Here is a 26,087-nt window from a genome sequence, read left to right as displayed (position 1 = left end):
ATATATATATATATATATATATATATATATATATATATATATATATATATATATATATATATATACACATATATATATATATATATATATATATATATATATGGAGGCGTGTTACAACCAAAAACTTAATAACGGCCAATAACGTAATAACTGCCAATAATGTAATAATTTTGGCCATTTCAAATGTAATAAAGCCAATAGTGTAATAATGTGCCAATAATGTAATAAAACTTTTGAGTCAATAATGTAATAACTTTTCGCCGATAATGTAATAATTTTGTAATAATTTTTTAATACCAGGCCAATAACGTAATAACCAGCCAATAATGTAATGCCTTATTACATTATCGGCAAAAAGTTATTACGTTATTGGCTCAAAAGTTTTATTACATTATTGGCAGATTATTACACTATTGGCCTTATTACATTTGAAATGGCCAAAATTATTACGTTATTGGCCATTATTACGTTTTTGGTTGTAACAAGGCGTTATCCACTGGTCCTACGTAGCATGACGGCCCGATGCCTGTTTCATCGGCCTCGCTTGCGTCACCAACATCAGAAGAGCTGGATGATGCAGGGGATGGAGCGAGTGGTGGATTCATGTTGAATAACAACGAGATTTGCTTAGAGACTTCGCCCAAATGGCGTTGCACATATACGACCAGAAGTCTCCGCCTGTCACTGGTCACGTGGTCGTTGACCGTGAAGAACTTCTTTCTGAGGCTTCTCAGTTTGTTAAAACCCGAGTCTTACCCTTCCTTTTAGCAGCCAGTAGCAGGTTACGGTTCTGTAATAAGCTGATTTATGACGTCCACGGCTCTGAGGATGAGGAGCTTGCCATAATCCTCATCTTATCATCAACAAATCCCACCCACGAGCCCGCATCAGTTCTGTTTACATTAGTCCTGAGTTAGAACCCTCGGAGGTGAATTACTGGCGAGGCCGGCTCGACAAACAACCAATTATAATAAAAAGGACAGGCGATATGCTAGATTCGGGTGTTAAACACGGGGTATCCGCCAATGTCAAAGGAGCTTGTTGTTGTTTGGATTGTGTTGCTGGCCTGAAATGATGAAAAAGGATGTATGTTAACAAATGAAATGAAGTTAAGAAAAATTAAAGATAGCTCAAAGATGTTCATCATGTCTTATTATTAATACAGAAATATTTCTAGTTTTGTGTTTAGATTACGAGTTTCAGCGAGCAGCCCCCGCCTGCTTCAAGCTAAAATCAACATCTTTTTTCACCTCATGTCTGAACAAACGAACTAAAAACTCCCGTAGAAATGAAAGATGTTGAGTTCATACTGTCTGCAGAGAAACATAAGTCAAAGTTAGAACCACTGTTTTTCTTCATGTTTCTCTGTTTTGATGTTGTCTACGGTATCTTCTGCTCATTGACGGTCTGTTTAACTCTGATGCCGATAAAAAAAATCACCTTTGTCATTTATCAGAACCACCGCATTAAAGCAGGGTACATACTGTGTGATTGTATTCAGCTTGTACAGTCCCTCTACGATTTAACCTGCTTCTCTGCTTAGTCAGAGCCAGTCAATTTTATGTTCACATTTTACAGATCAGCACACAGCCAATAAAGTAACTGCTCACACTGAAACTCATCACCTTTGATTTCGCTCGGAAAGTCAGCATTGTGCATTTTAAGCAAGGGGAAACGGCAGGATGTTGTATTCACGAGGGCGTGCTTGCTCTGTTGCAAAGTTCACTTTTACAGTACATCGAACATCTTGGTCGTGACATTTACGGCATTAATATTAAACAACCTTACACAACAGTTTGTCTTTGTTGTCACGGAGCTCATTAATGGCCAAAAAAAGACACCAATATTATGTTGTGTCTTAGTGCTCGCGGGAGCGCTCACTGGCTTCCCTAATTTTGTTTGTATGTTTAAGCCCATTTGTATGCACGGTACGAGTGTAAATACAGAGCCAGCTCAGAGCAGCATGGCATGTGCGCCCCTGGAAACAGAGTTAGTGCTTTTCAGAGGGTCTATCAAATATCTACCGAATATTCACAGCGTAATAAAAAATCTCTGTTGGCATCAGCGCCACCAGAACAGCGGTCTTGCATATCAACACGTCCAACTCTGAGTAAGAACGTGATAAGAAAGATAAGAACACTTTAATGTAGATTTTACACAAATCCTCATAAGCAGTTTGGGTAAAACAAACAAAAAAGAGAGTGTCAATATTTTAGATGTTCCAGTCAGTGGCGGATCTACAGGGGGGCAAGAGGGGGCAGCCACCCCCCCACTCAAGAGCCTTGCCCCCTGCTGCCGCCTAACTTTTATGTTATAAAAAAGATAATAAAAACAAATGACTACTCTGCTCAAAAGCCCCCTAATGCATTGAAATAAGGCATGATTATTATTTTTTAAACTATAAAAAATTATCTTTGACCCCTAAAATACTTAGTTATGCCCCTGCATTTGCTGCAAGTCTGTGTGACAGACCTCCTGGTAGTGGCAGTTAATCGCTGGTCAAAACAGGTTGTTATCTGGTGTATCGCAGGGCTCTTAAAGGGGACCTATTATGGCATCTAATACTTGTTTTAAACAGGCCTTGGATGTCTTAAAAACTAACTTTTGATTGTTTTTGCTAAATAAATTTGAAATTCAGCCTCTGAGCCATGTCTTTATCTTCCCATTCTCTAACCTCATTATCTATGTGGGATTCTGAGTGGGCGGGGCTATGATAATGAGGCTCTGTGCTGATTGGCTGCCTGAATGACGCGATACACCGCTACGAAAAAATGGCGGAAGCTCCGGCCGGCGGAGTTAGTTGTGGGCGTGGTTTCACGCATCGGAGGCCAACCGATGTAAATCGCATTTTGGTTATGTAACGAAAGGGAGCAGAATCTGAACGGCTCGTAGATCCACATCACACTGGATGGCTCATCCTGTACAGACACTGCAGAATTTAGTTGCTTTCCTCCTTCTCTGAGTTGGCAGGCTGAGGGGAGACCACTTTATATATGTTAAAGCAAGAAAAAACATGTTTTTCATAATAGGTCCCCTTTAAGTCTCACGCATTTCTCACGCTGAGAAATCATTAACTTCACCGCACAGAAAATTCCAACAGCCCATCTTATAAATGACTCAAAGGCAGAATACGCTGTCTTGAGTTACCGACCTATCGGCCAATCAGAAAACAGAATTGTTTTGTTGCCGGGTAAGGTCTGAGTTTCAGCCTCACGTGTTTCAACCCTTGTAATGTAAATTTGAAAACAGAAATATTAAAAGTTATTTTAGCAAAAAAGGAAGGAGCGACCAGGACAAGCAAGCAGAAGAAAGGGATATAAATGAAGAAGAGAATGGACATGGGGAGGGCCACTGAGGGATGAACAGAGCAGCAACAAAGTGAGGAAGAAGATGAACAAGAAGACAGTGGTGTGAGGGATGAAGAGGAGAGGATATCAGGTTAAGAAAAAGGGACAAATACTGAAGAGGTAGGCAATGAAGATTGACGCTCTGGTCGCTGGCATCCCTGCTGCCCAACACCCTTTGTAGCAAGCGATCATTGAAAATGAATGGCTGCCGGCTGCCTATGACGCTCGTGACACTTCCTGTGTGAATGCAGGGTAAGGGGCTCTGGGAGAGCAGCATCGAGGACCAGCTGACCTACCACAAACCCAATTCATCATCTCCTTTTAGCCAATCTGATCTCTGTGACAATCAGTTCAACGAAACTGCAAGTAAGGCTCTAAAAACTCTAACAGTATGTAATCACACCATGATCAGACAAATATATTAATCCACACATCTTTCCTCCTTCACCGGGTTGACGGTTAGTCATTATTTGCTTCCAAATCTTTATTAGTTACTAATGTATTTTTCCCAGTTCACAGTCTCTCCAGACCTTTTCTATTCCCTTGTTCTGCTATTTTTCCCCTTTTTTGCACAAGCACAGCTGACTCACATGTAGCCAGGGTCTGAAGGAAAGTGATGGGAATGTTAAATAATTCCTCGAATGCTCTGTGGGCAACGGGAACAATCTTGGTCTGGGAGACAGGAGCAGCTTTGGACTGTGACTAATGCCTGGAAAGCATGACAGCGCCAGCATCCCGGAGGAAGTCACTGGACATCCTGATAAACCTCTAGGAAACCAGGCATATTTACAGCTTTCATCAGAATCAGAATTCTTCAGAATTCCTGCAACTGACGTTCCTTTTTTAAAAAAAAAAGATGATTTTATCCGTCCATAAAAGCAAAGTATCGTTCACAGCTTGATTCTTCATAAGTTGTATGACTTGCCTTCAGGAGAAAGCAACTTGTGACATCTGTTAAACAAATAACTCAACAAAAATGTTTCTAAATGACATCAAAGAATCTATTTCTATAGTGCTGGAAAATCCTCCCTTTTCATGACAGTATTTTCCTCACTAGTTTTATGGTGGAGAAGCAGAGTTATGAATTACACACCAACAAATAAGATGAGATAATGCTACGAGCACCAGAGGGGGTGTCTTCAAACAGACAAGATAACAAGCCAGACAGGTTAAAGATGCGTACAAATACATCTACTATCATAATAAAGTGAAACATCTGAAGATGGAAGTGGTAAAACAGGCAATACCAACAAAACAAGACCTTGAAAACAAATCCCAGGTGCCAAATTGTAGCATTTCAAAGTTGGGTGAAAGACATTATCTGCATCTCAATACAAAGAGGTTAGGGTAACCTTTATTTTTAATCATCTTTTTAAGAAATGTCTGCACAAAAAGAAGGGCAGTGCTTCACATACGGTCCAGGAACGGACTAGAAAATGTCAGGGGTAGATTGTGTTGAAAAAGCACTCACGGCACTCGGGCAGCATGCACTTCTCCGTCTGCTCCAGCTCCTCGCTGCACTCAGCGGGATCCGACTTCAGCATCCTCTGACGTGTTCGGAGGCCCAGCCCACACGTCACGCTGCACCCGCTCCAGTCCGACCAGGGCGACAGCATGCAGGGGACGGCGTCTGCGGACACACACACCAGCACACACTCACTCTGTGCCAAGTTCGGGATGAGGGACTGAATTCCACTCAAGTGCAGAGTTTTTAAAGCTCATACAAAAGAAGTGCTGATATGAAAATCTGATGCCATGAAAACAACTGGCAACTCACAGCATTCAGGCATCATGCATTTCTCCACCTCGGCCACCTCAGTTTTGCACATGGATCCATCTATTGGAGGCATTTTCACCATGCGCTCACGACTTCTCATGCCAATCCCACAGGTGACGCTGCAGGGGTCCCATTCCCCCCATTCTGTCACCACACAGCTGCTGGGTGCTGTGGGGAGCACACAACATACACACACAAGATAAAACATGTATCTACTTACCAGAGGGGAGAAAAAAACACACATATTTATCACTGCTGAAATCATCTGGTGAACAGCTGCATGTAAATCCAGAGTGAAAGTCTCAAATTTTTGCATCCGATGTGCATCTGGGATCTTCATATCCAGTTACTTCTAAAGCAGTGCTATCTTAATTAAATTTGTCAGCTCTGAAAGCTGAACAATTTCTCCTTGTTCACAACCTAAATTCTATTAAATAACTTTTGTGCTTACTGCACCACAAATTTTACCTCCATACATTTGCATAGGCATATTTCCTGGTTTGCTTGTGTAAATTAGTGATGCACCGAATTTAAAATTTGTGGCCGAAACCGAAACCGAAAATAATAATAAACACTTGGCCGAATACCGAACAATACCGAACATGGTTCTTCGCAGTTGTTCATTTATTTTGCCAAGTTTTTCACCATTGCACGAATCAAATAAATTTGATTTAGGCATGCTTTTCAAAAAAAAAAATCTTTTACAAAATTACAAGGTAGAAATATTTATTGAACATAAAAAACTGAACATTTTTTAATTTCCCAGCATTATGTTGTTTTGGTTCCACCTCCTGGTGAATGTTAGGTAAAATTCTTATGTGGTTACTTTTTGGTTGGCCAACGATTTATGTTTGTGGTGTGCAATCGTTACGGGAGTGGCCAGTCTATTAGGTAAAATTCTTATGTAGTTACTTTTTGGTTGGCCAACGATTTACAACGCCGTTATTAATTGTTCGTTTTTTTCCCACTTATTCCACCGAACACCGAAAGTGTTTTTTTGCCATTTTCGGCCGAACAATTTCGGTTACCGAACAATCGGTGCATCACTAGTGTAAATCACACTTTTTCAGGCTCAGGGCCTGGGAACTTAAGGGGGTACTGTGCAGTATTTCTGCCGTTCCTTCTGGACCGAGGTCTTTGATGTTGCTCCTTGGATCTGCTGTAGCCACTCCTTCAACCTTTGCTACTTCTCCAGTTCCTTGATATTGCCGTATCTTGGGATTGCCACGTCTGTCGACCCCCACTATGTCTGGTCGGTTATCAAACACCAGTTCATCGGTCTGGATCAGTAAGACCCACAGCGTCTTCCCTCTTTTACTCTCCACCACACGTGGAGGCATCTCCCACCTTGACTTAGGGGCTTCCCACCCATACTCAGATGCTCCTGTACACTATAACCCCCACCTGGTTCCATGTATGCCTCACTTGCCAGCATCTTACATCTTTGCACCGTCTGCAGGTGTGGTCTTGTCTGTTGTGGTGAACCTTGGCCTCTAATGCTCCTGTGCTCAAGGCCTGTTCTAGTGATGCTACCATTAATGTGTCCATGCTGCCCTTCAGCCCAGCTTTGTCCACACACGTGTGGGATTTTTCAATGTCAGGCACTTCTCCAGTCTGCCAGCGGCACATGCTGTGGATGGGCTTCTCTTTCCTTGAGTGTTTCTGCTCTACAACCTCTTCCTCACTGGATTTCTGGGGTCTGAGACATTCACTTAGCAGCTTATCCTTAGGATGCTCATTAACCCGTGGCCTCTCTCACTCCCCTTCAGGTAGAGTCTCATGTTGTTGGACTTATATCCTCCGTGCATCATGAGGATATATATGTACACACACACACATATATATATATATATATATATATATATATATATATATATATATATATATATATATATATATATATATATATATATATATATATATATACATATACATATACATATACATATATATATATATATATATTAGGGCTGTGCAATTAATCGATTTTAAATCTAAATCGGATTTATTAATCAAGACGATGTTAAAAAAAGGAAAATTGTAAAATCGATTTTTCTCTCTCTTTTTCATATAGCTGGAAAAGAAGAAGAGAGCTGGCTGCATTACAGACAGAGCTCGTCTAGTCATCTTTGTTTGGTCAAGAAAATTGTAAATGTTGTCACTTTACTAAACTCAAGGAGGATTAACAGTATCTTTAAATTGCACTTCATTCCCAATAGGGAAATTTGTTTGCTATTTTTCTTTAAAAATAAAGATAAAATATTTGAAACAATTTATTCCATTGTCTTTTGTAGTTTTACCAAAAAAATCGAAATCGAAAATCAGGTTTTCAGAGAAAAAAATCGGGATTTTATTTTTGTCCAAAATCGCCCAGCCCTAATATATATATATATATATATATATATATATATATATATATATATATATATATATATATATATATATATATATATTAATCAAGGCTGACATGGGCAGTCAGAAGATGCGGATGACTAATGAAGTGACATGTACCTGCTTTGATTAAACTCTAGATGAGAATTTAATGAGATGGTGAGATAGACAGTGCAGGACTGTTTTCCACCCAATACATAAAGTCTCTCATCAAATTCTTACCAGAGGCCAAGACTACTGCAACATTGTTCTACCATCATGCCCAGGGAAACCACTACAGATCACTCCCGATGCAGCGGCACATCTGGAGTATCGTCAAAACAAGCACGTCATTTCATAAGTCATCAACCTCAATTGACTAACCATAACACTCTGCATTAAAGTCAGTGGCTTGAAATACAAGCATTGGAGAATAAAAGAAAAAAAGGAGAATAAAACCATCAGAGAGGTGTTTTTAATAGTGAGATGTCATACTAGGTACTGCAAACTCTCTCCGCAGTCAGAGAGCATACTATAAAACAGGAAAAAGAAAAACTACTTATTTCAAATAGCTCACCCTTGATCGAAGAAGAGAGCTTTTTCAAAAACTCTGTTGTTTTTTGTTATTGTTGTTGTTTTGAGTTTGTTAGTCGTTTTATTAAGGCCTTTTATCAAGGATATACCCTCACCCCTCCATATTAAACCTTAGTTCGGTAAGTAATTAGTAAGTAAAGTTACACCGTTTGTACCAAAATACATTTTACAATGTGTCCTTTTTCTTTTTTAAAACAGAAAGGAAGACTCACAGCATTCGTCGTTGACGACACACTTCTCCGTCTCCTCGGTCTGGAGCTGACAGAGAGAGCCGTCCTCAGGATACTGTTTGACATATCGCTCTCGAGACCTCATCCCCATCCCACAGGAGACGCTGCAGGCCGACCAGCTGATCCACTCCGACATCATGCATGTCGATGACTCTGTCCACCAGGAAAACAATACTATTAGAGGACCAGACTGACATTTCCATCTCATGTTGTCTTTTGCACATGTCAACATGACCACTGTATGTCTAAATTTGACTATGCAGATGCACTTTCTAAATATCAATATTCCCAGAAGATGCAATTGCTACGGAGCCCCTAAAGGGACACGGATTTTTTTTTTTTTTTATAATGAGTTTTTTTTTTTTTATAATGAGTTTTAAGCGTGCGCGTGAAACCTTTACGCGCACGTAAAACCTTTAAGTGAGCACGTAAAGTTGTTTACTTGCAAGCAAAGTGGTAATGTCCTTATAATGGAGTCCCAGGTTAAAATATATCTCAGCTAAATCCTGTAATGTCATTTCCATTCATAAACAGAGCAGGGCGCAACTGGAGGGTCTCCTGTTCCAGCAAAACTCCCATGTACTTGTTTTTACGCGCTCACGTAGAACAACTTTTAGGCGCTCACTTATAAGTTTTGCGAGACGCGTGAAACTTTTTAGTGAGTGCATAAACGTTTTACGTGCTCACGTAAACAACTTTACGTGCTCACTTAAAGATTTTACGCGAGCGCATAAAGGTTTCAAGCGCGCGTAAAACTCATTATATATTAAAAAAAAATCCATGTCCCTTTAGGGGCTCCGTAAATTGCAGACAAATGTTATTATATTTTTTTATTATTTGCCTAGTCCCTTTTTTCAGAAGCCAACCACATATAGAAATACATGAAATGCAGCAGAGGTCCACAGGTTGGGATGCAAACCCAGGTCTGCTGGAATTTTCATTTTGAATACAGGAATGTTTAATTAATGAATAAATAAATCCTGTAGAGAGCAAGCAAAATGTTTCATTTTTTGTGTATACATTGCTTTTTATTTGCTCAGTTCTACATCCTTAATTTCTTTATTTCAGCGATTACACTGTAATGCATGTCATTAAGGTGTGACAATTAAGTCTTTTCATCCTACAGGAATCTGAAAGAAGTCAAGCAGTATGTTCTTTCTATGTATATTTAAAGAGACTTATGGAAACTAAAGACTCCTTTTGTGTTGCAGGTCACATGTTTGCCCTGTGTACCCTGTACACTGCAAAAACATTTAACATTTTTAAAAATGTTAAAAAAAATGTCTTGTTTGAAGAAAATTTGAAGAATATTTTACACTGTTTCGCTTGTTTTAGGAATGCAATCAAAGATTGTGCTCTTGGTGAATATGTTTTTACTTAAAATAAGACCATTTTGAGTTGACTTGGGGCAGCACAGGGGGACAGGGGTTTGGTGGCCTCATGGTTGCAGAGTTGGACTTGGGTCTGGAAGACTGGCTCAACTCCCAGGGCGCTTGATTTATGGAATAAATCAATTCAGATTCAGATTCAGAAAAACTTTATTTATCCCCGAGGGGACATTTCAAGGCAACTGAGCAGCAAGACGTTGAAGTATAAAATAGGATAATAAAATAAAATAAAATGAACAGATAAGTGGGGCGTGTCTCATATGTACAAGAAATGTGCAAAAAGTGTACCAAAAATATATAAATATAAGAATGTCAGAAAAAATATACATTAGAGTGATTGTGGTATAAATAAAATATACAGTGTAAAGTGGCAATGTAAAGTAAAGTGTCGACAGTGGAAGTAAACAACAATGTAACAGGAGTATGGAGTAGTCCGGGGGGGGGCTGTGCTTGTGGGGGATGGTGGTTAGCAGCTGGAATTAAAAAGCAGGGTAGCTTTGGGGACAAAAGTAGCTCTCCTCCTCTCAGTCCTGCAGGCGACTGTGCCGGTGTGGGTACCAGATTGTATCGGGCTGCAATATTTTCCCCGGAAGTGTCGGCCTGAAATATTTTCCCCGGAAGTGTGCATTTTTTCCCCGCGATGGTATTTTTTTGCCATGTTAAGCTAGGAAGGTAGTTTTTCACCATGTCTTCACATTCATCTTTTTTGGCAATTGCGGATTAATCAGTGAGCGCTTAGTTGACGTTACATTTTTTTAAATTATATTTATATAATGTATTATGACTATTTTGCTTAGACATTTACAGATTCAACAATGAGAACATATAGAGACATACACTTCTGTAAAGTCAGAAGCAGCAGATCATAGTGGAGGTAAAAGGGAGAAGAAACATATACAAGGAATTATCAGTATTATCAGTGATCTTACTGACATAGGCTAAAAAAAATATTAGAGTTAAAATATTTATTAGGGACTATTTTCATTAGACAATTGGAGATTCATCAGTGAGCTGAGAACAATAATAGCCTACTATATACAGTATAGGGTAAACAATCTTTTGCTTGCTGCATAGCAGTAAGCAGTTAAATATTTTGATCTTAATAGACATTTTAAATTATCGATTTGCTTTATTACATTTATTAAATCACAAGACGGAACATCATCACGTACGGGGAGCCGGTAAAAAAAAGCAGGTGGGAAAAAAAAGCACCGACACTGGTCGGGTCCGCTATTTTGTGTGTTTCCATTATAAAAAGAGCCCCAGACAACAGGACCAAACCAAACCATTTCTGTGATACCTTCAGTTGTAGGTCCATAGTAAAATGTTAGAGCACAGCAGAACAAAAGAACGACCCGCTGAATGACCTCCATTGTCGTTGTTTGTAGCGTCACCTATCTTGTTGTTGCACTAGTATGACGCCACACTAGCCATTTGGTCTCACTCCCACATGCCTGGCGGCGGTCTGACTTGCAGTCGGCAGGCTCACTTGAATTGGCTGGACCAGACTAACCCTTCCATACCAGCTGGACCCAACTGCTCAGTGGAAACTGAGCTTTAAGCAGCTTTCTAGAGGGGCTGTTTTTGCAGTCTACCTCTGTTTGGAGCAGCCCAAATCTGAAAATACTTTAATTCAGTCAGGATTTGCAGGGTGCTGTGACGTCACAGACCCATCAGAGCATCCAGCGTTCCCATCGTAATCCTTGTCCAACTTCTCATTATGACACGCTTGCTGTACCTCAGGAGAGGGGAGAAAAAGGCTGCACCACTTTCAAAAGAGCCAAATCCTCCCAACGAAGGAGATGGAGATTCAAGATTTAAGACGTTCATCATTGTGCAGTTTCCTCAGAATGACAATATCAATGCGACAACAGTTAAGGTGCTGTTAAGATATATAAATAAAAGAAATAAGAAACAAGAATACAAACTGTACACAAAAGGCTGTAGATAAGAGTATTTCTCATTATGATACAATAGTGCACATCAAGACTAAGTAATACTGCTCAACAATAGTAGCACTATATAGCACTATTTTAGAGTAAAGTTATGTGCCCTTAACGCCAGCTGTGCTGAAAAAATGCTTTAACATGGTTAGATAGGGAGCTGTTTTACAGTATCTGGATGATATTTGACCAACGCTTGTCAAAGATATTCCACTAAAACTTCCTAGAAAATTGGTCATGTCGCCTTCAAAAAATGAGGGAGGTAATCCACTGGGAAATTAAAACTCGACACATTATAAAGCTCCAACAGAGTTTTAAAACACCAAACATTTTGATTGTCACAGAGGGAGAAGCACAGGTATAATAATGACAGCTGCATGCTGTTTGTGGATGGTACTGAGACTGTGTAATTTGGTTCCTTGTCATAGCTGACTGAACTGAGCTGATATTATTCCTGTCTTTTCCTTTTCATTTCTGAGTTAAGACTACAAGATATCAAATCAGTGAGAGCATGAACTATCTTAGCACTTTATGTCTCAAAATGCAGGCTTTTCAAAGACAAAACAGAGACCTTCCGGGTTTCGGTCGAATGCTCTCCCAGCTCAGGGATTTTGGTCCTATAAGGCTTCCCTCACAGGTATACTTCAACCAATGTCTTCCATCTGCAATACACAACTACAAAGCTAGCTAGCCTGAAGTTTAAAGTGTAATTTTCAAAGAGATCACTGTCAGAAAATGATTTTGCGCTCTTTTTTTAATAAGGCACCTTGCCTGAGGGACAGTTGGCGGCAGGCCTGAGGGAGTGACTCTCAATATGTATGGCCTTGCCTCGCATCAACTGAGAAGTGAACCAAAGCCTCTCCAGCTTAACAGGACTCTAGCCTGCCGTATTTTATCACTATTAGCCTGCATGACACATCAAATCTCCGTACTGTTCACTAACAGGGAGACGTTTGGAGTCTGACTGGCTTTTTAGCAGCGCCTCGTGCACGCAGAGTATCAAAGGCAAGAAAAAGGGCTTTGTCAAGACGAGATGATTATGTTAGAATGGACCTTGCAAATTGGAATTTTATTTTGAAGTAATGGTCAGTGAACTCGGAGAAAATGGATTTTGCTTCTACTCACGGCACTTGACATGTAGACTTCCAACGAACTGAGAATGGTGCCGCTTACCGGCTGGAGCCTAATAAAGCAGAACTAAGTGAATCATTAATAAAAGATACAGGTATCTCCAGCTCAGATGAGGCCTCCAGAGACGCGTAGTGTTTCGCAGGAGTATTAATCAGCTTCGGTCGCTCCCCATTCAGCCTCAGCATGAACCTCACAATTATCAATCTCCCATCGCACACTAACGGAGCGCTAAATGAAAACAAAGGAGAAGTGCTCAGGAACAAAAAGCTATCTTTGTTGCTGTCTGGTAATCGATAAGAGACGTAGTGAAGGGTGGAGAGTGCGCTTGTGTGTGAGAAGATGCTTCATCCTTGAACAGTTTCACTCTTCTGATGACTAGTAGATACCCTGGGAGTGAATGAGGTAAAGTGAGGAGGACAGACGCCGCCTCTCAGCGTTTACTCCGAACTGACAACTTCACTGGAAATTGGACAAAAGCAAACTCCCAGAGTTTGTGTGTGTGTTTGTCGCCATCTATGAGCTTGTTTGTTGCGTGTTGGTTGAAGGTTGTTGTTTGCAGTGAGAAAGCATCAAATTGACACTGGGACAGAAATTAGAGAAAAACATTGGCAACTGAGAGAAACCAGGGGGAAGAAAGCTGAAAAACCTGTCACCAGCTTCAGTATTTATAGCGCTCAGTGAGGCTCAGCTTTGTTTGTGTCTTAGCTTTCTGAAAATCTGACATGTTCTTAGGAACTTGACCTTAACCATGAACACATGGTCTAGTCATTTGTTTCAGTCAGAGATAAACACTGCAGATGCATGAAACTGCTCAGCATTAACATCTATAATCTATAACACCGTTTTTGTGCCAGTGAAGTAATTAGGGCACCAATTAAAAACATTTTCTCCGCGTAATTTGTGATTAAGTGTGTTTTGCCAAGTATCATGCGGTATAGGCTCAAGAGCTTCAGCTATATGTGGCCTTCACTGTTTTAAAGAACCAGCTCATGGTAGCAGATTTGCTGCGTAACCCCACATTTTATTTTAACTCTGTCATGGTCTAGGATTTCTGTTGGGTTTTGGGTTTCTTTTATTGTGCTTTACTGCCTTCTCTTTCAACCAACTCAAAATCGGTGCCGGTGCTCGGCTTGTGCTACAGCCAGTTCCCAACGTGTTCTACAAAGAACTGGGTTGCTTTTCCACTGGCCTGAGAGCACCAGAGAGCCAGGACCCTACGCCATTTAACCTGAAATCTGTAAAAGGAGCGCTAAATCCATCAAAATAACAACAATGGTAAACACATTTTAACATCTGCAGATGATGATGATGGCCCTAAAAATCTTATTTGGCATCCAGAATTGACTTCATGCAACTTTTCCCTATCGATGCCATTGGTGTTTATGTTTTAGAATGAAAGTAAGTCTTTTTCCTTGGTAAGGTCCTTGGTAAGTAATGTTTTCCTTGCTACTGTTTGGCTTAAGGTTTTTCTCCCACCAGGGGAGTTTTTACCTGTCATTGTTTATGTAATAATTGCTCGGGGGTTTATGTTCTGGGTCTCTGGAAAGATCCTAGAGACAACTTCTTTTGTAATAGACGCTATATAAATAAAATTGAATTGAATTGAATGTTTAGTTCACCATACCTATTTTTGAGTGCAGAGTTATTTCAGAAAAAAATCCATCCAGAATCTTCTGGTATGATAAATGTTTTAAACTCACAGAGGTTCTTAAAATACGGTGGTTGCCTTGTTTTGGTTGGTGAGAGTAGTGATGGGATGAACAACACCGAGAGTGAAACACTGTATTGGTGCACTTAAAGAAAAAAATAATGTCACCAATACAGGAAGTGTGTGGTTTGGATGTGCCGTGTCAAATTGTGTTCATAAGGAAACACAGTGTATCGACATGTTGCAGATTTGTTGGATGGAGTTTAGCTGTTGCTGTTAGGTTTTTGCTTGCCCTCACCTTGTTCCACTGACTTCTTGGATCGTTCCACGACCCGTTACAATATTGGAAAAACAACTAGAAAATATATCCAGCCCTTTTTCGACTCGCACTTAAATCTTTATGCTCACCATCTTCATCTGTAACTGTGAAAGAGTTTTTTCTAAGCAGGGGAACTGGTGTCAAAGAGAAGATCTCGCCTTTTAGCAAAGACACTTCCAAAACCTTTGTTTCTCAATAAAAATGCATAAATAAATTAATTTTTAGTCTTTTGTTTTATATGATTTAACACTTAAGTTAAAATTTCATATGTAAGTTGACATTTTTAACTCGGAATTTTATTACAGAAAATATTGCTACATTTTACATACATTTTACATCATTTTAGCATTTATACAAACAAGGTTGTAAGCACATTTTGAACGCTTCCCATAAACAACTTACTGTAACTCAGCAAACAAATGAGCAAATTCAATGATTCAAGGATAAGATCATATTGTATGGACTAGCGATTCAATATTTCACAGGATGATATTGGGTTTGCAGCATGTACAGTAAGCTTTACCATCGTATTTTCATTTTGTTTACCTGCAATGATTTTAGAAGTACTGCAGGGGTCACTATCGAGTGACCAACACAGTGTCAATACAGTGCTGACAGTTTGTGTAGTAGAGTGTCAATACACTCCTTGAGGTATCATCATCTCATCACTAGGTGAAAGTAATCAAGTCCCCATGGTTTTGGAGCCAACAGAGCACCATTTTTCTTTCTTTCTTTTACTTGCAACCAACAGTCGAAAAGCATAAAACTATTGCTAAGTCTGGCTGTAGCACTGAACTAGCACTGGAACTGCTTTGGTTCAACAGCCCAATACTTGGCTCTTGAAATTTAGTCTTTTTTTGTGACCAGTTTCCTGTTTCATTTTGAGTCTGTGTCCTTGTATGTTTAGTGCTTTCTTAACTTTGCATGATCCCATGATCCCACGTTTGCACCTGTGTCTTATCCAAGTGCCAACCATGTCAGTTTCATTACAAAACCTCGACTGACCACTGGATACGAAAGCAAGTCAATATCCATTGACTCGCTTGTTAAAATGTCAAAGTTTAGAGCAAAAATAAATATATATTTACGGCCTGGTTAAAAAATGTTTTGGTCTTGCATAGATTTCACATCCATGACAACTCTGAGGGGGTTGATTTTTTTTGTACAATGTCAGGAGAAATTATATATAGTATTACATTATATATAATTTTTTTGATTGACGATGTCTCAGCCACTGGCGAGTCACTATTTCCTTACTGTCACTATTTCACTATTTTCTCACTACATCCTCATCTGTAATCGTCATGCCAACACCCTTCGTGAAGCAACCAACCTTTTGTACGAACCCAGCGTCTGCTTAACATGACAGTAATTTTGGATTTCAAGTGCGAGTCGAGAGAATATACTTTGGAGGAAATGAGAATGCATGTTTCTCTTTCTGCAACTGAAACAGCAGCGAAACTGTGTCATGCTTGATGAAATCCTAGCTCAGCTAACAGGCTAACGTCTACACTTTATGTGGTTATTGTCTTGTATTTCCCCCTCCTCTCTGCCGGTCCATCTGCCCTTCACTACCATCTGTATGCCTGTCTGGATATTGGTGATCTTTTGGATTTTCTTTGTTTTCCGTTGGAAGCCTTTTTGGATTACGATAAAAATACTTTTTTGTACTCCTGCCGCCTATAGATCTCCTGCATTTGGTTCCCTAAAAGTCACTTCATGTCAGCATGTTCATGAGGGCTCTAATCCTTCATTACAATAACCTCAACTGCCATTGAATGGTTCATGATGGAATTTATTGATATACAAATATCCCTTGTCTGTGATACAATAGAGAATATGGCTCTGTCGCCTAACTAGTAGCAGTCTAGCAGTTGCAGACAAAACGAACCACCCAGAGTTGGTGTATGTCCCGATGGCATGAATACCTAAGCTTTAATCTGCTTATAGTTATAAATGTCCACTGATAACCCCTCTTGATTATCATACTCACATTTCCAGAATGCTGAGAAGCTTTGAACACCAAAGAAAGCCCTGTTTTTGATGATTTTAGATGAAACGCTACTGACAGATGAGTGGTGATGCCTACAAGCTGGTTCAAACAGGTAAGGTAATGCAACATTAACATAAACCTCCACCGCACCTAAACTATCATTACCATGAAACATATGTAGCCCTACAATGTTCCAGCAAACGTGTCCTGGATGAGCCCCTGCTTTCGCCTGCTGACAGCTGGGTTATGCCCGAGTCCAGCAGACCCTGCAAGACCTTGAATAATAGTGAAGTGGTATGGAGTTGCCTGACTAAAACATTTATTTTTCAAAGCTGAGGTTGAATTAATTCCGTGTCTGGACACGCACAGATCGTCCACAACATGAAAACCGAGTGCTCATCATCAAGGATGAGCATGAAACGTTCTGCTGCTCATATGACACACATATGAATGCTACTTCAGCACCTCCGACCAGCGTGTTATCAATTAGAGCAGATCTGACTTGGGGAGAGCAGACGACTCTGGAACAGCAGGTGTATGTCTAGTATACTATTGAAAATGTTGTAGTAGGTCAGCTTTTCTCTTATTTCAACCTCATACATTTAAGTAGATAAAAATAAAAACTTGCCCTGAGAAGAGAGTTGTTCTTAAAAACATTTGTACTGGAAAAAAAAGCAAGTAGTTGATAGATTTATCTTCTTTTTTCATTCTCAGCGAAGAGCATTTTTTTTACTCCTAAATACGTTGCTGAAGAGAACGGCCAAGACTGCAAAAATGTATTCTAATGCTATTATCTGTATCTCACAAGCAGATCATTTTGTTTTGCAGATAACAGAAGTTGTTTTTCTCATGATAGCGAGTTAATGTTTATTTTGAGACATCCTGCTCTGAGACCAGATAAAGTAAGGTTGTCTCCAGAGAAAATACTTGTTTGAGATAAATGGGGAGTATTTGAAAATGGGCGTCTTGTTTAGAATTTCAAGCATTTCAAAATCAGCTGCTGACTGACAGACTGCTGATGGGTGGAGCCATATATAAACAGTTGCACTATAAATGTTTGTTTTATTTTCCTCTTTTTTTCCAGGGCTAACGTTCTGCTATTAGAGCAGACCATAGTCCACAAGCACTCCCATGTCATTAAGTCAGCCGGGACCTTAAGATACTCAGCTCTCTCTTAAGATACTCAGAGTTTTTAATGACTACAAAATAAGTTTTTTTTGTTGTTGTTGTTTTTAAATCTAACAAACAGAATAAACCAGCTGGTAACTTCATAAAACTCCATTCTCAGTTTCCAGACTTAGAGCAGCCTTAAGTGTGATTTGCAGAGATTGGGAAAACACAAATCCAGGTTTAAGTAATTTTAATGTTCCCGGATGCCTAATCAAAGGGAATTAAGAGCTGTTACTTTTAGTCTAATGAGGGATATAAGGCATTATCTCCGTTCTCACTCCCTCTATGCAGTTAAAGAAATGTTTTCATTGGCACCAAACTGGCTGAGAAGGATTATTGGCCTCAAAATCTTTGAGCGTGTATGTGTGTTTTTACCCTCCAGGCTGCATCCTGGGCCCATGCAGGGCTGGAAATCTTGCGTGTGGGGACACGGCACACTGAGGTCCAGCTGAGCCTTGAGCATCCTCTGCCTCATCCTGCGACCTTTATCACATGTGGCGCTGCTGCACGCCGACCAGGGAGACCAGGCGGAGTAGATGCACGTCTCCGGTGTGTCATCTAAGAGAGGAAGATAGACAGATGGTGATGGGGAGAAAAAGTAATTTCATTCAAATCCCTACTTATTTGGCGAATGACTGGGATCAAAAGGTCAATGTCAGTTAAATTTGCATTTGTAAAAACTTCATTTTCCATCACACTCAGCGACGCAGCTGAACTCATCCGTCAGGTGCCACGAGACGAGCAAGTGTTCGCATAACAATCTAAAGGTGATTACCACAGGTAGTGGATCACGAGAGGCCACAAAGCGACATCTGAGAAAGAAAGGAAGCAGTGAAGGGATTACACTTGAGAGAAAGAGAAGAGAGTGATTTGTGAATGTCTCGTCCAATTATCAGTGGTAGCAGAGCTCCGAGATGTAGCAGGGATGCTGGCTTCAATTAAAAATGCTCTCTCAGGGGTTCAGAGGAGCAGAAAATAAAAGTGGAGAAGAGGGAAAGAATATGTCGTCTGAGTGCGCCCAATTCTCCGGGATAATGGTTAATGACAGAGGAGGAAAAGGGGAAGAAAGGAGCTATTGGCACAGAGCAAGGTGAGGGAAGGGGCGGTTGGATGTGTAAGTGAGAGTGTTGGAGCACCGGGCCTGACCACGGGGACCGGCCTAAGTGGAAACTGCCCTCTGTAGTGTGATCTGACACACAGACGAGAAAGAAAGTCAGGACAGGTAGAGGAGCAGAGGCCAACGGAAAAAAGAGTGGGGGGTTTGTGACTGACTGAGGAAGACATTTATTAGGCAGCAGGAGATCCTTACTAAGAAATATGCTTAATACGCAAAATCCTGAATGCTTTCCAAAGTCACCCTCAGTAAAAAAAATAAATAAAAAAAGAAAAGAATGAAACTCAAGATGCAGATCACTAACACTACGATTGAGTATTAGGGCCATGCTATAGAGCCAAATCAAGGCCAAAAGTTTTGCTAATTTGAAAATAAAATTTGAACCTGAAAATTCTTTTTTACAGTTTAATTTTTTTTTTTTTCAGTATCAGATCTTTTTTTCAGTTTCAGAACTTTTTATTTATTTATTTTTTTTGTACAATGTCAGGAGAAATGATATATTGTATTACATTATATATAATATTTTTGATTGACGATGTCTCAGCCACTGGCGAGTCACTATTTCCTTACTGTCACTATTTCACTATTTTCTCACTACTTCTTCATCTGTAATCGTCATGCCAACACCCTTCGTGAAGCAACCAACCTTTTGTTTGAACCCAGCGTCTGCTTAACATGACAGTAATTTTGGATTTTAAGTGCGAGTCGAGAGAATATACTTTGGAGGAGATGAGAATGCATGTTTCTCTTTCTGCAAATGAAACAGCAGCGAAGTGTCATGCTTGATGAAATCCTAGCTCAGCTAACAGGCTAACGTCTACACTTTATGTGGTTATTGTCTTGTATTTCCCCCTCCTCTCTGCCGGTCCATCTGCCCTTCACTACCGTCTGTATGCCTGTCTGGATATTGGTGATCTTTTGGATTTTCTTTGTTTTCCGTTGGAAGCCTTTTTGGATTACGATAAAAATACTTTTTTGTACTCCTGCCGCCTATAGATCCCCTGCATTTGGTTCCCTAAAAGTCACTTCATGTCAGTCTGTTCGTGAGGGCTGTAATCCTTCATTACAATAACCTCAACTGCCATTTAATGGTTCATGGTGGAATTTATTGATATACAAATTTCCCTTGTGTGTGATACAATAGAGAATATGGCTCATTCGCCTAACTAGTAGCAGTCTAGCAGTTGACTAGCAGAAATTCTTTTTTACAGTTTAAATTTTTTTTTTTTCAGTATCAGATCTTTTTTTCAGTTTCAGAACTTTTTATTTATACTTATAAAAAAGAATTTTCAGGTTCAAATTTTATTTTCAAATTAGCAAAACTTTTGGCCTTGATTTGGCTCCATACCATGCAGGAGAAAAAATATTTGAGAGGGGAGAGATTTTTTTTATTGTGCACTTTGAGAAAAAAGTCGAAATGTCGAGAAAAAAGTCGAAATACAATTTCGAGAAAATTCAACATTAATCTCGACATTTCAACTTTTTTCTCGACATTTCAACCTTTTTCTCGACATTTTGACTTTTTTCTCGAAGTGCATAATGAAAAAAAAATCTTCCTCTAAAATATTATTTTTATTTTTCTCCTGCCTGGCCCTAATACTCCTCCGTACTAACACTGACTATGTACAGTATACATGGACTGCAATAATCTTATTATCAACCTCATTCTACAGGAGACAATAATCCATCTGACGCGTTTTCATGACCTGCTCGTAGAGAGAGTAACTCCAGTGGACATTTTAGTTTTCATATTCATCAAGGTGGTGCTTTTGCATTCCAACACAACCCATTTAATTTACACTTGAACTGATGTCTTGTACATAATGACGGCTTCAGATCGCTTGATTTCCAAAGTTGCTTGATGTTATGCTGTTTAGACATGACTTGCCGTCTGGGAAATGGGACTCTTGATGTTGCTGTGGTGTTCACACTTCATGATCTGGCAATGACTCGTCACCCAATGGCCCTGTTCAGACCGTGTGCCGTGGGATCAAATAACAAGTGATCGGGGGTTAGCGCGCGTGTTCACACCGGGCGCTAAAATCTGTGTACTCAAATGCATCTTGAGAGAGCGGATCTGGCCCTCAGACACAAAAGCACTCACGAAACAGAAGGGAAATGGGCCGAGGGAAAGAACAAGTGGTGTAAACTGTCTGTGTTGGGATTTCTTTAAACACAAACGAGAAAAAAGGCAAAATATAACTTTGTTGTCATCTCTCCGGTCAGAGTCAGAGCTTGTCGGTGAGGACACTTTATTGGCTGTAGCTTGCTTGCTTAGTTTCTGACTGCTCCGGGTATTTATAATGCTCGATATCTGTCTAGACACATCTGTGACCAACTTTGATGCATCTTGGTATAGTTGAAACGCAACAATCAAGCACCAACTGTAGAGCAGCAGGTGTTCATTGATATGCTGCAGATTGAGGGGCTATTTTTGTAGCTGGTGACTTGAACATCTAGATTAAAAGTGCATAGCATATAGGTCTCAAGTCTTTGAAAAAAGTTCATTTATGTCAAGTACCCGGCAAAAGTTTAGACGGCGTCTGTAGTTTTGTGTCCTTGGTTACCTACAGTCAATCCTTTTACATCAAAATCAACACCATCAAAAATGCTGCTCATCACTTTCAGGTAGCAGCCAGAACATGATTGATATGCAGGGCTGCAGTAAAATGAGTGTCCGGAGTCACAGCATCTGTGCTGCAAACAGAATACCAAGTATATATGATGAGAAGGGGCTTACTTCAGGCACACTTGTGCGACATCGCGACAGCAGGGTGCCCCCCCTCACCCAGCAGGGTGGACCCTGAGCACTGCCAGATGTGTTATCGGACCATTTGACCTTCTATCTGAGTTTCAGCTGAACCCACATCTGTGATGAGCTACTGTGTCTCCTTAGGCATAATACGACACTTAGTCCCGGCAGAGCCTGCTCAAGCTGTCAGCTCCACGTCTGAGTCACTGAAGTCTTTAGATATGCAATGATCTGAAGGGTCGGTCAGGTTCAGGAAACGGGAAAGACTCCACCTAATGACAAGGTTTGAATAATCAGTTAACTCATCTTTCTTTAAGTTAGACTTTCTAATGAGTTTGGCTCTTTTCCTGGTCAGTTGTGATAAGGAGTGTGTGTGTGTGTGTGTATGTGTGTGTGTGTGCATTTACTGTACCTTCCTCCTTTTCCTCCTGTCCAATATCAGCTACAATGTCGTCTATGGTGTCCGGCACAACGTTGCACTGCTCTCCCTGCACATAAGGAAAGCTGGGGTCACACACCAGAAAGCGGGCCGAACCCTGATAACAAAGTAACCTTAAAACAAAAGCATATCAGAACATTTTTTTCCCAGTTTAAAATAAATTATTTCCTTCAGAGTGTGTCAGCTGCTTCTCAAACATTGTTTCTAAATAAATGTCTGTTCACGTCTTGCTGCACTTGACTGTGCATACGGCAGAGCTCATCTTGACCTCTGGGGTTTTTGGCTAAGAGCACTGCTTATAAATGAAATGACCTGGATTTTTGTTTATTTGGAGACAATCCATGGAGTGTGGAGCATCACCGAGGATCCGAAGGGAAGTCCAGTTCCCATCCACCAGGATATAGAAGATTATTTATTGTGGTCCATCAAGAGTCAGTGACAGCAAGTTGTTTAGGATTTCTCTCTTTTTCACATAAGTAGAAATCCTAAAGATTTCCTCATCAGAACATGTGAATAGTTACCATGAATATATTGCCTTTTAGATTCTACAAGCCTAAAGTAACGATAAAGCAAGAATAAAGGTGTATTCTGATTGTAATGTGTGATTTACCACCCAGCCAAGCATGACTGACTGGGAAAAATAGCCATGTGCATTAACATAAGTTCTGAAATCAGAAGAAAGTGAGTTTTATCTGCTCTGAGATTCTGGGGGCACGTCTCCCGGGGATGCTGACTGACAGATCTGAGACCAGCTTAAATGAAGCATACTAACGGGACGAGCAGGGAGGAGTTCATCTCTGCCAAACAAGTCTTCTAACGTGTGAAATCAAAATGCAGACAGCAGATGATGAATATTTCTGTCACCTTCCAGCTGCGGACTAAGTAAGCCACATTAATAAAGATGCAACGTCCAGTCTATTGACGGGTCTGCCATGTCTCTGAGGTGTGAGTCGATGCGGCCTGCTGGCTGGAGTCAATACGGCTGTGATAAACTACGGCAGTGGTCTCTGCTAATCTCTGCTGTTTCTGATGTAAGTTTGTAGAATGATCAGATGAAAAATGAGCCTGGTTTTACAGGTAATCCTCATGTATCACTACAGTTTTGCACAAATCCACCCACAAAGCATCCACTGACTAAAGTGACTCTTCTGATTTTGGTTCTCCGTGGGGGTGTGTGGCTCTCCGGTCTCCATAGTGATTCTTCCTGGAAAGCATCCTGGGTGGGACTGTCATATGGTGTGTTACTCCAATAAGTATTTGCACAATAAAATCCAGTAACAAGTATATTAAGATATTAACATGGGCTTTCAACTACCAGTTAGTGTGCAGTCTCTTCAACAACAGCACAACTGTGTTTCAAACGTCATTTGAACTAGTTAATTAATCCAACTTTCTGGGTTTCCTGCCCTACAAGGAAGATGTATTCATGTGAAGAGGACATTTAGCTGTCATACACACAACAAAGGGGCAATGTCGCTTTGTTTAAGGCTAAATGTATCAAAGATATACCATTTTTTTTTAATTTTTGTCCAGCTGAGGCTGTATTTATCTACAGAGCAGTTACTTTTTTGTATTATGTCCTCATGAGGGGATAACTTTTCTTCTTTTTTCATAAAACTGTTCAAGAATACAGTGTTGAATAATTCCTCAGATACATATTTAAAGGATGTTCCAAAATATACAAACCATGCATGCAATCTTTTACCTTTCTAGCAATACGTTCCACCAGGACCTTGGCCAAAGGGGTGATAGCGCCCCCTGCTGGGTCGTAGAAAGGGCTTTGCGGGTGGTCTAAACTGGTCAGGGGTCGAATTTTCGCCTGTGGAATGGTGGGCTTGTTCGGTGACTGAAAGAGACCAAAAAAAGCACTGGAACTATTAAAATATATTAACAGCAGATTAAACAGAGATTTCAGACAAGTACATCTGTATAAACACAAACTAATGAGGAAAAAACTAGGAAAGAAACCCACCGCGTTTCATAAGTACGCAGTTGAACTTTGAAGTAATCAAAACAAGATGAATTTCTTGTGCCCTTCCTGCAGCCTCAGATATAGACATTACATTGTTTGGAAGAACCAAGGTTGGAACTTTCTTACAAATATGCCTGCTTTGAGAGTTTTGGAGAAAGTCTGAATACATAATTAAATGTCACCTCAAATGAATTTGAACTTTTGTTCTACTGCAACTTCACCGCAAGTGAACTGCCATTTGCAATACTGCCCTGAACGTAGTCCCATAAATCCCGACTGAGTATGAGGCCCGAATGTCTGACTTTATTCACCACATTTAGCACTCGGTTTGTCACATATGATGATGGATTTCTTTATTCCACCATAATTAATAGTGACGACACTCTTTAGCATCTCAACTTCAGTAAATGCTGAGCAGTTGCTGTAAGCCACTACTATTAGTAGACAGATCAAAGATGTCAACTGTGATCATTAGGGAGACTGTCTCACCATGCAGCCAGTTTTTCACATTTAACTTTGAGCTTATTAAAAGGAGAGATAGTTTTTAACCTTGTATGACCTTACTGATCATTACAAGAAGGCACACAATCACCTACCCAGTATGAACTCAGTGTATATACAGTATATATATATATATATATATATATATATATATATATATACACATTTACATTTACATATATATATACATACACATATATATATATGTGTATGTATATACATATACATATATATATACATACAAACATATATATATATATATATATATATATATATATATATATATATATATATATATATATATATATATATATATATATATATATATATATATATATATATACATAATAAATGATGTAAAGAAGATACATCATGTTAACTCACTTTAGCCACATTTGAATTCCTGGAAGAAATATCTTCACCTGACTGAATTATTCCTGACTCCAAAGCTCCTGCTTTTCCTTAACGTGGTGGTGAAAAAAAGGACAAAAAAAACCCTCTAGAAAGAGCCAGCACATCAGGTCAAGGTTCAGCTGTAAACCTGGATCTCAAGGACACTCTATTCTGTATATGAAGCAGGTAAAGGGTCCAGAGCTGATGTCAGGTATTGAGCTGGGATTTGCCAGCCGTTGGACTCGAGGTAGTAAAACGAAGTCTGAGATCTCAGTGCAAATGAAGGAGGACATCATTAGGCTAAAAAATAACACAAATCGAAGGGACTGGTTGTGGACAAGTCAATTGCTTGAAATAAAAGAAAGAAACCAGAGAGCTGCTGAACATCAGTCAGCCTGGAAGACCACAGAAGACAGAAGAAGTAAATGATGACATAATGCTTTCCTTGGTTTAGAAAAACTCGCTCTACATCAATAGCAGTCAAGACTATAGCAAGCAGCAAGATGAATAATGAATTATGAAGTCGACTATTCTCTGCTCACATTCAGCCAAATGTTACACAACTAATAGGATATCACACAGTGCAGATGGGTAATGACCCTGACCCCTGATACTGAGGCAACCAATCAAGACTTTATGAAGGCAAACAATTTGATTATTCTTCAATGGGTAAGTCAGTCCTCTTATATCCTCCCAACAAAGCTGCTTTTCAGTCAGTGAAGACAGAAATGAAGGCAGAAAGACCCATAAATGAGCAGCAACTGAACGTGGATACTGTGAAGGCCTCCAGGAACAATCTCCAGGAAGGAAACTGAAAATCGGGGCGTTGTCCTCTAGACTAGACTAGACTGTTTTCTTGGGGTTCCAACCGAGTATTAAAGATTAAATTTATCTTTACAATTATGTTACTTAGTCCAAACACCTTTGATCACCTGAAATGCACTTTGCTGAACATGTGTAATTTCTAAATGATTAAAACAATATTTTTGTGAAATCTCTTAAATAA

General features: G+C 39.8%; 1 protein-coding gene across 4 annotated transcripts in view; it reads right to left on the bottom strand.

The window, feature by feature from the left end:
- spon1b (spondin 1b) overlaps window positions 1–26,087 on the bottom strand; it is a 153,561-nt gene that overhangs the window by 2,831 nt on the left and 124,643 nt on the right. For all 4 annotated transcript variants that reach the window (XM_061721170.1, XM_061721171.1, XM_061721172.1 and 1 more), the window contains exons 9-14: window positions 23,921–24,061; window positions 22,189–22,264; window positions 18,286–18,468; window positions 8,301–8,471; window positions 5,125–5,292; window positions 4,819–4,977 (exon numbers count right to left, since the gene is read on the bottom strand). In XM_061721170.1, the coding sequence (XP_061577154.1) occupies window positions 4,819–4,977; window positions 5,125–5,292; window positions 8,301–8,471; window positions 18,286–18,468; window positions 22,189–22,264; window positions 23,921–24,061 (898 nt within the window). The remainder of the gene's footprint in view (window positions 1–4,818; window positions 4,978–5,124; window positions 5,293–8,300; window positions 8,472–18,285; window positions 18,469–22,188; window positions 22,265–23,920; window positions 24,062–26,087) is intronic.

The sequence above is a fragment of the Cololabis saira genome, chromosome 5 (genome assembly GCF_033807715.1).
Source record: "Cololabis saira isolate AMF1-May2022 chromosome 5, fColSai1.1, whole genome shotgun sequence".
NCBI lineage: Eukaryota > Metazoa > Chordata > Actinopteri > Beloniformes > Belonidae > Cololabis > Cololabis saira.
The sequence above is the reverse complement of the archived record's forward strand: the minus strand, read 5'-3'. Positions and strand labels throughout refer to the sequence as shown.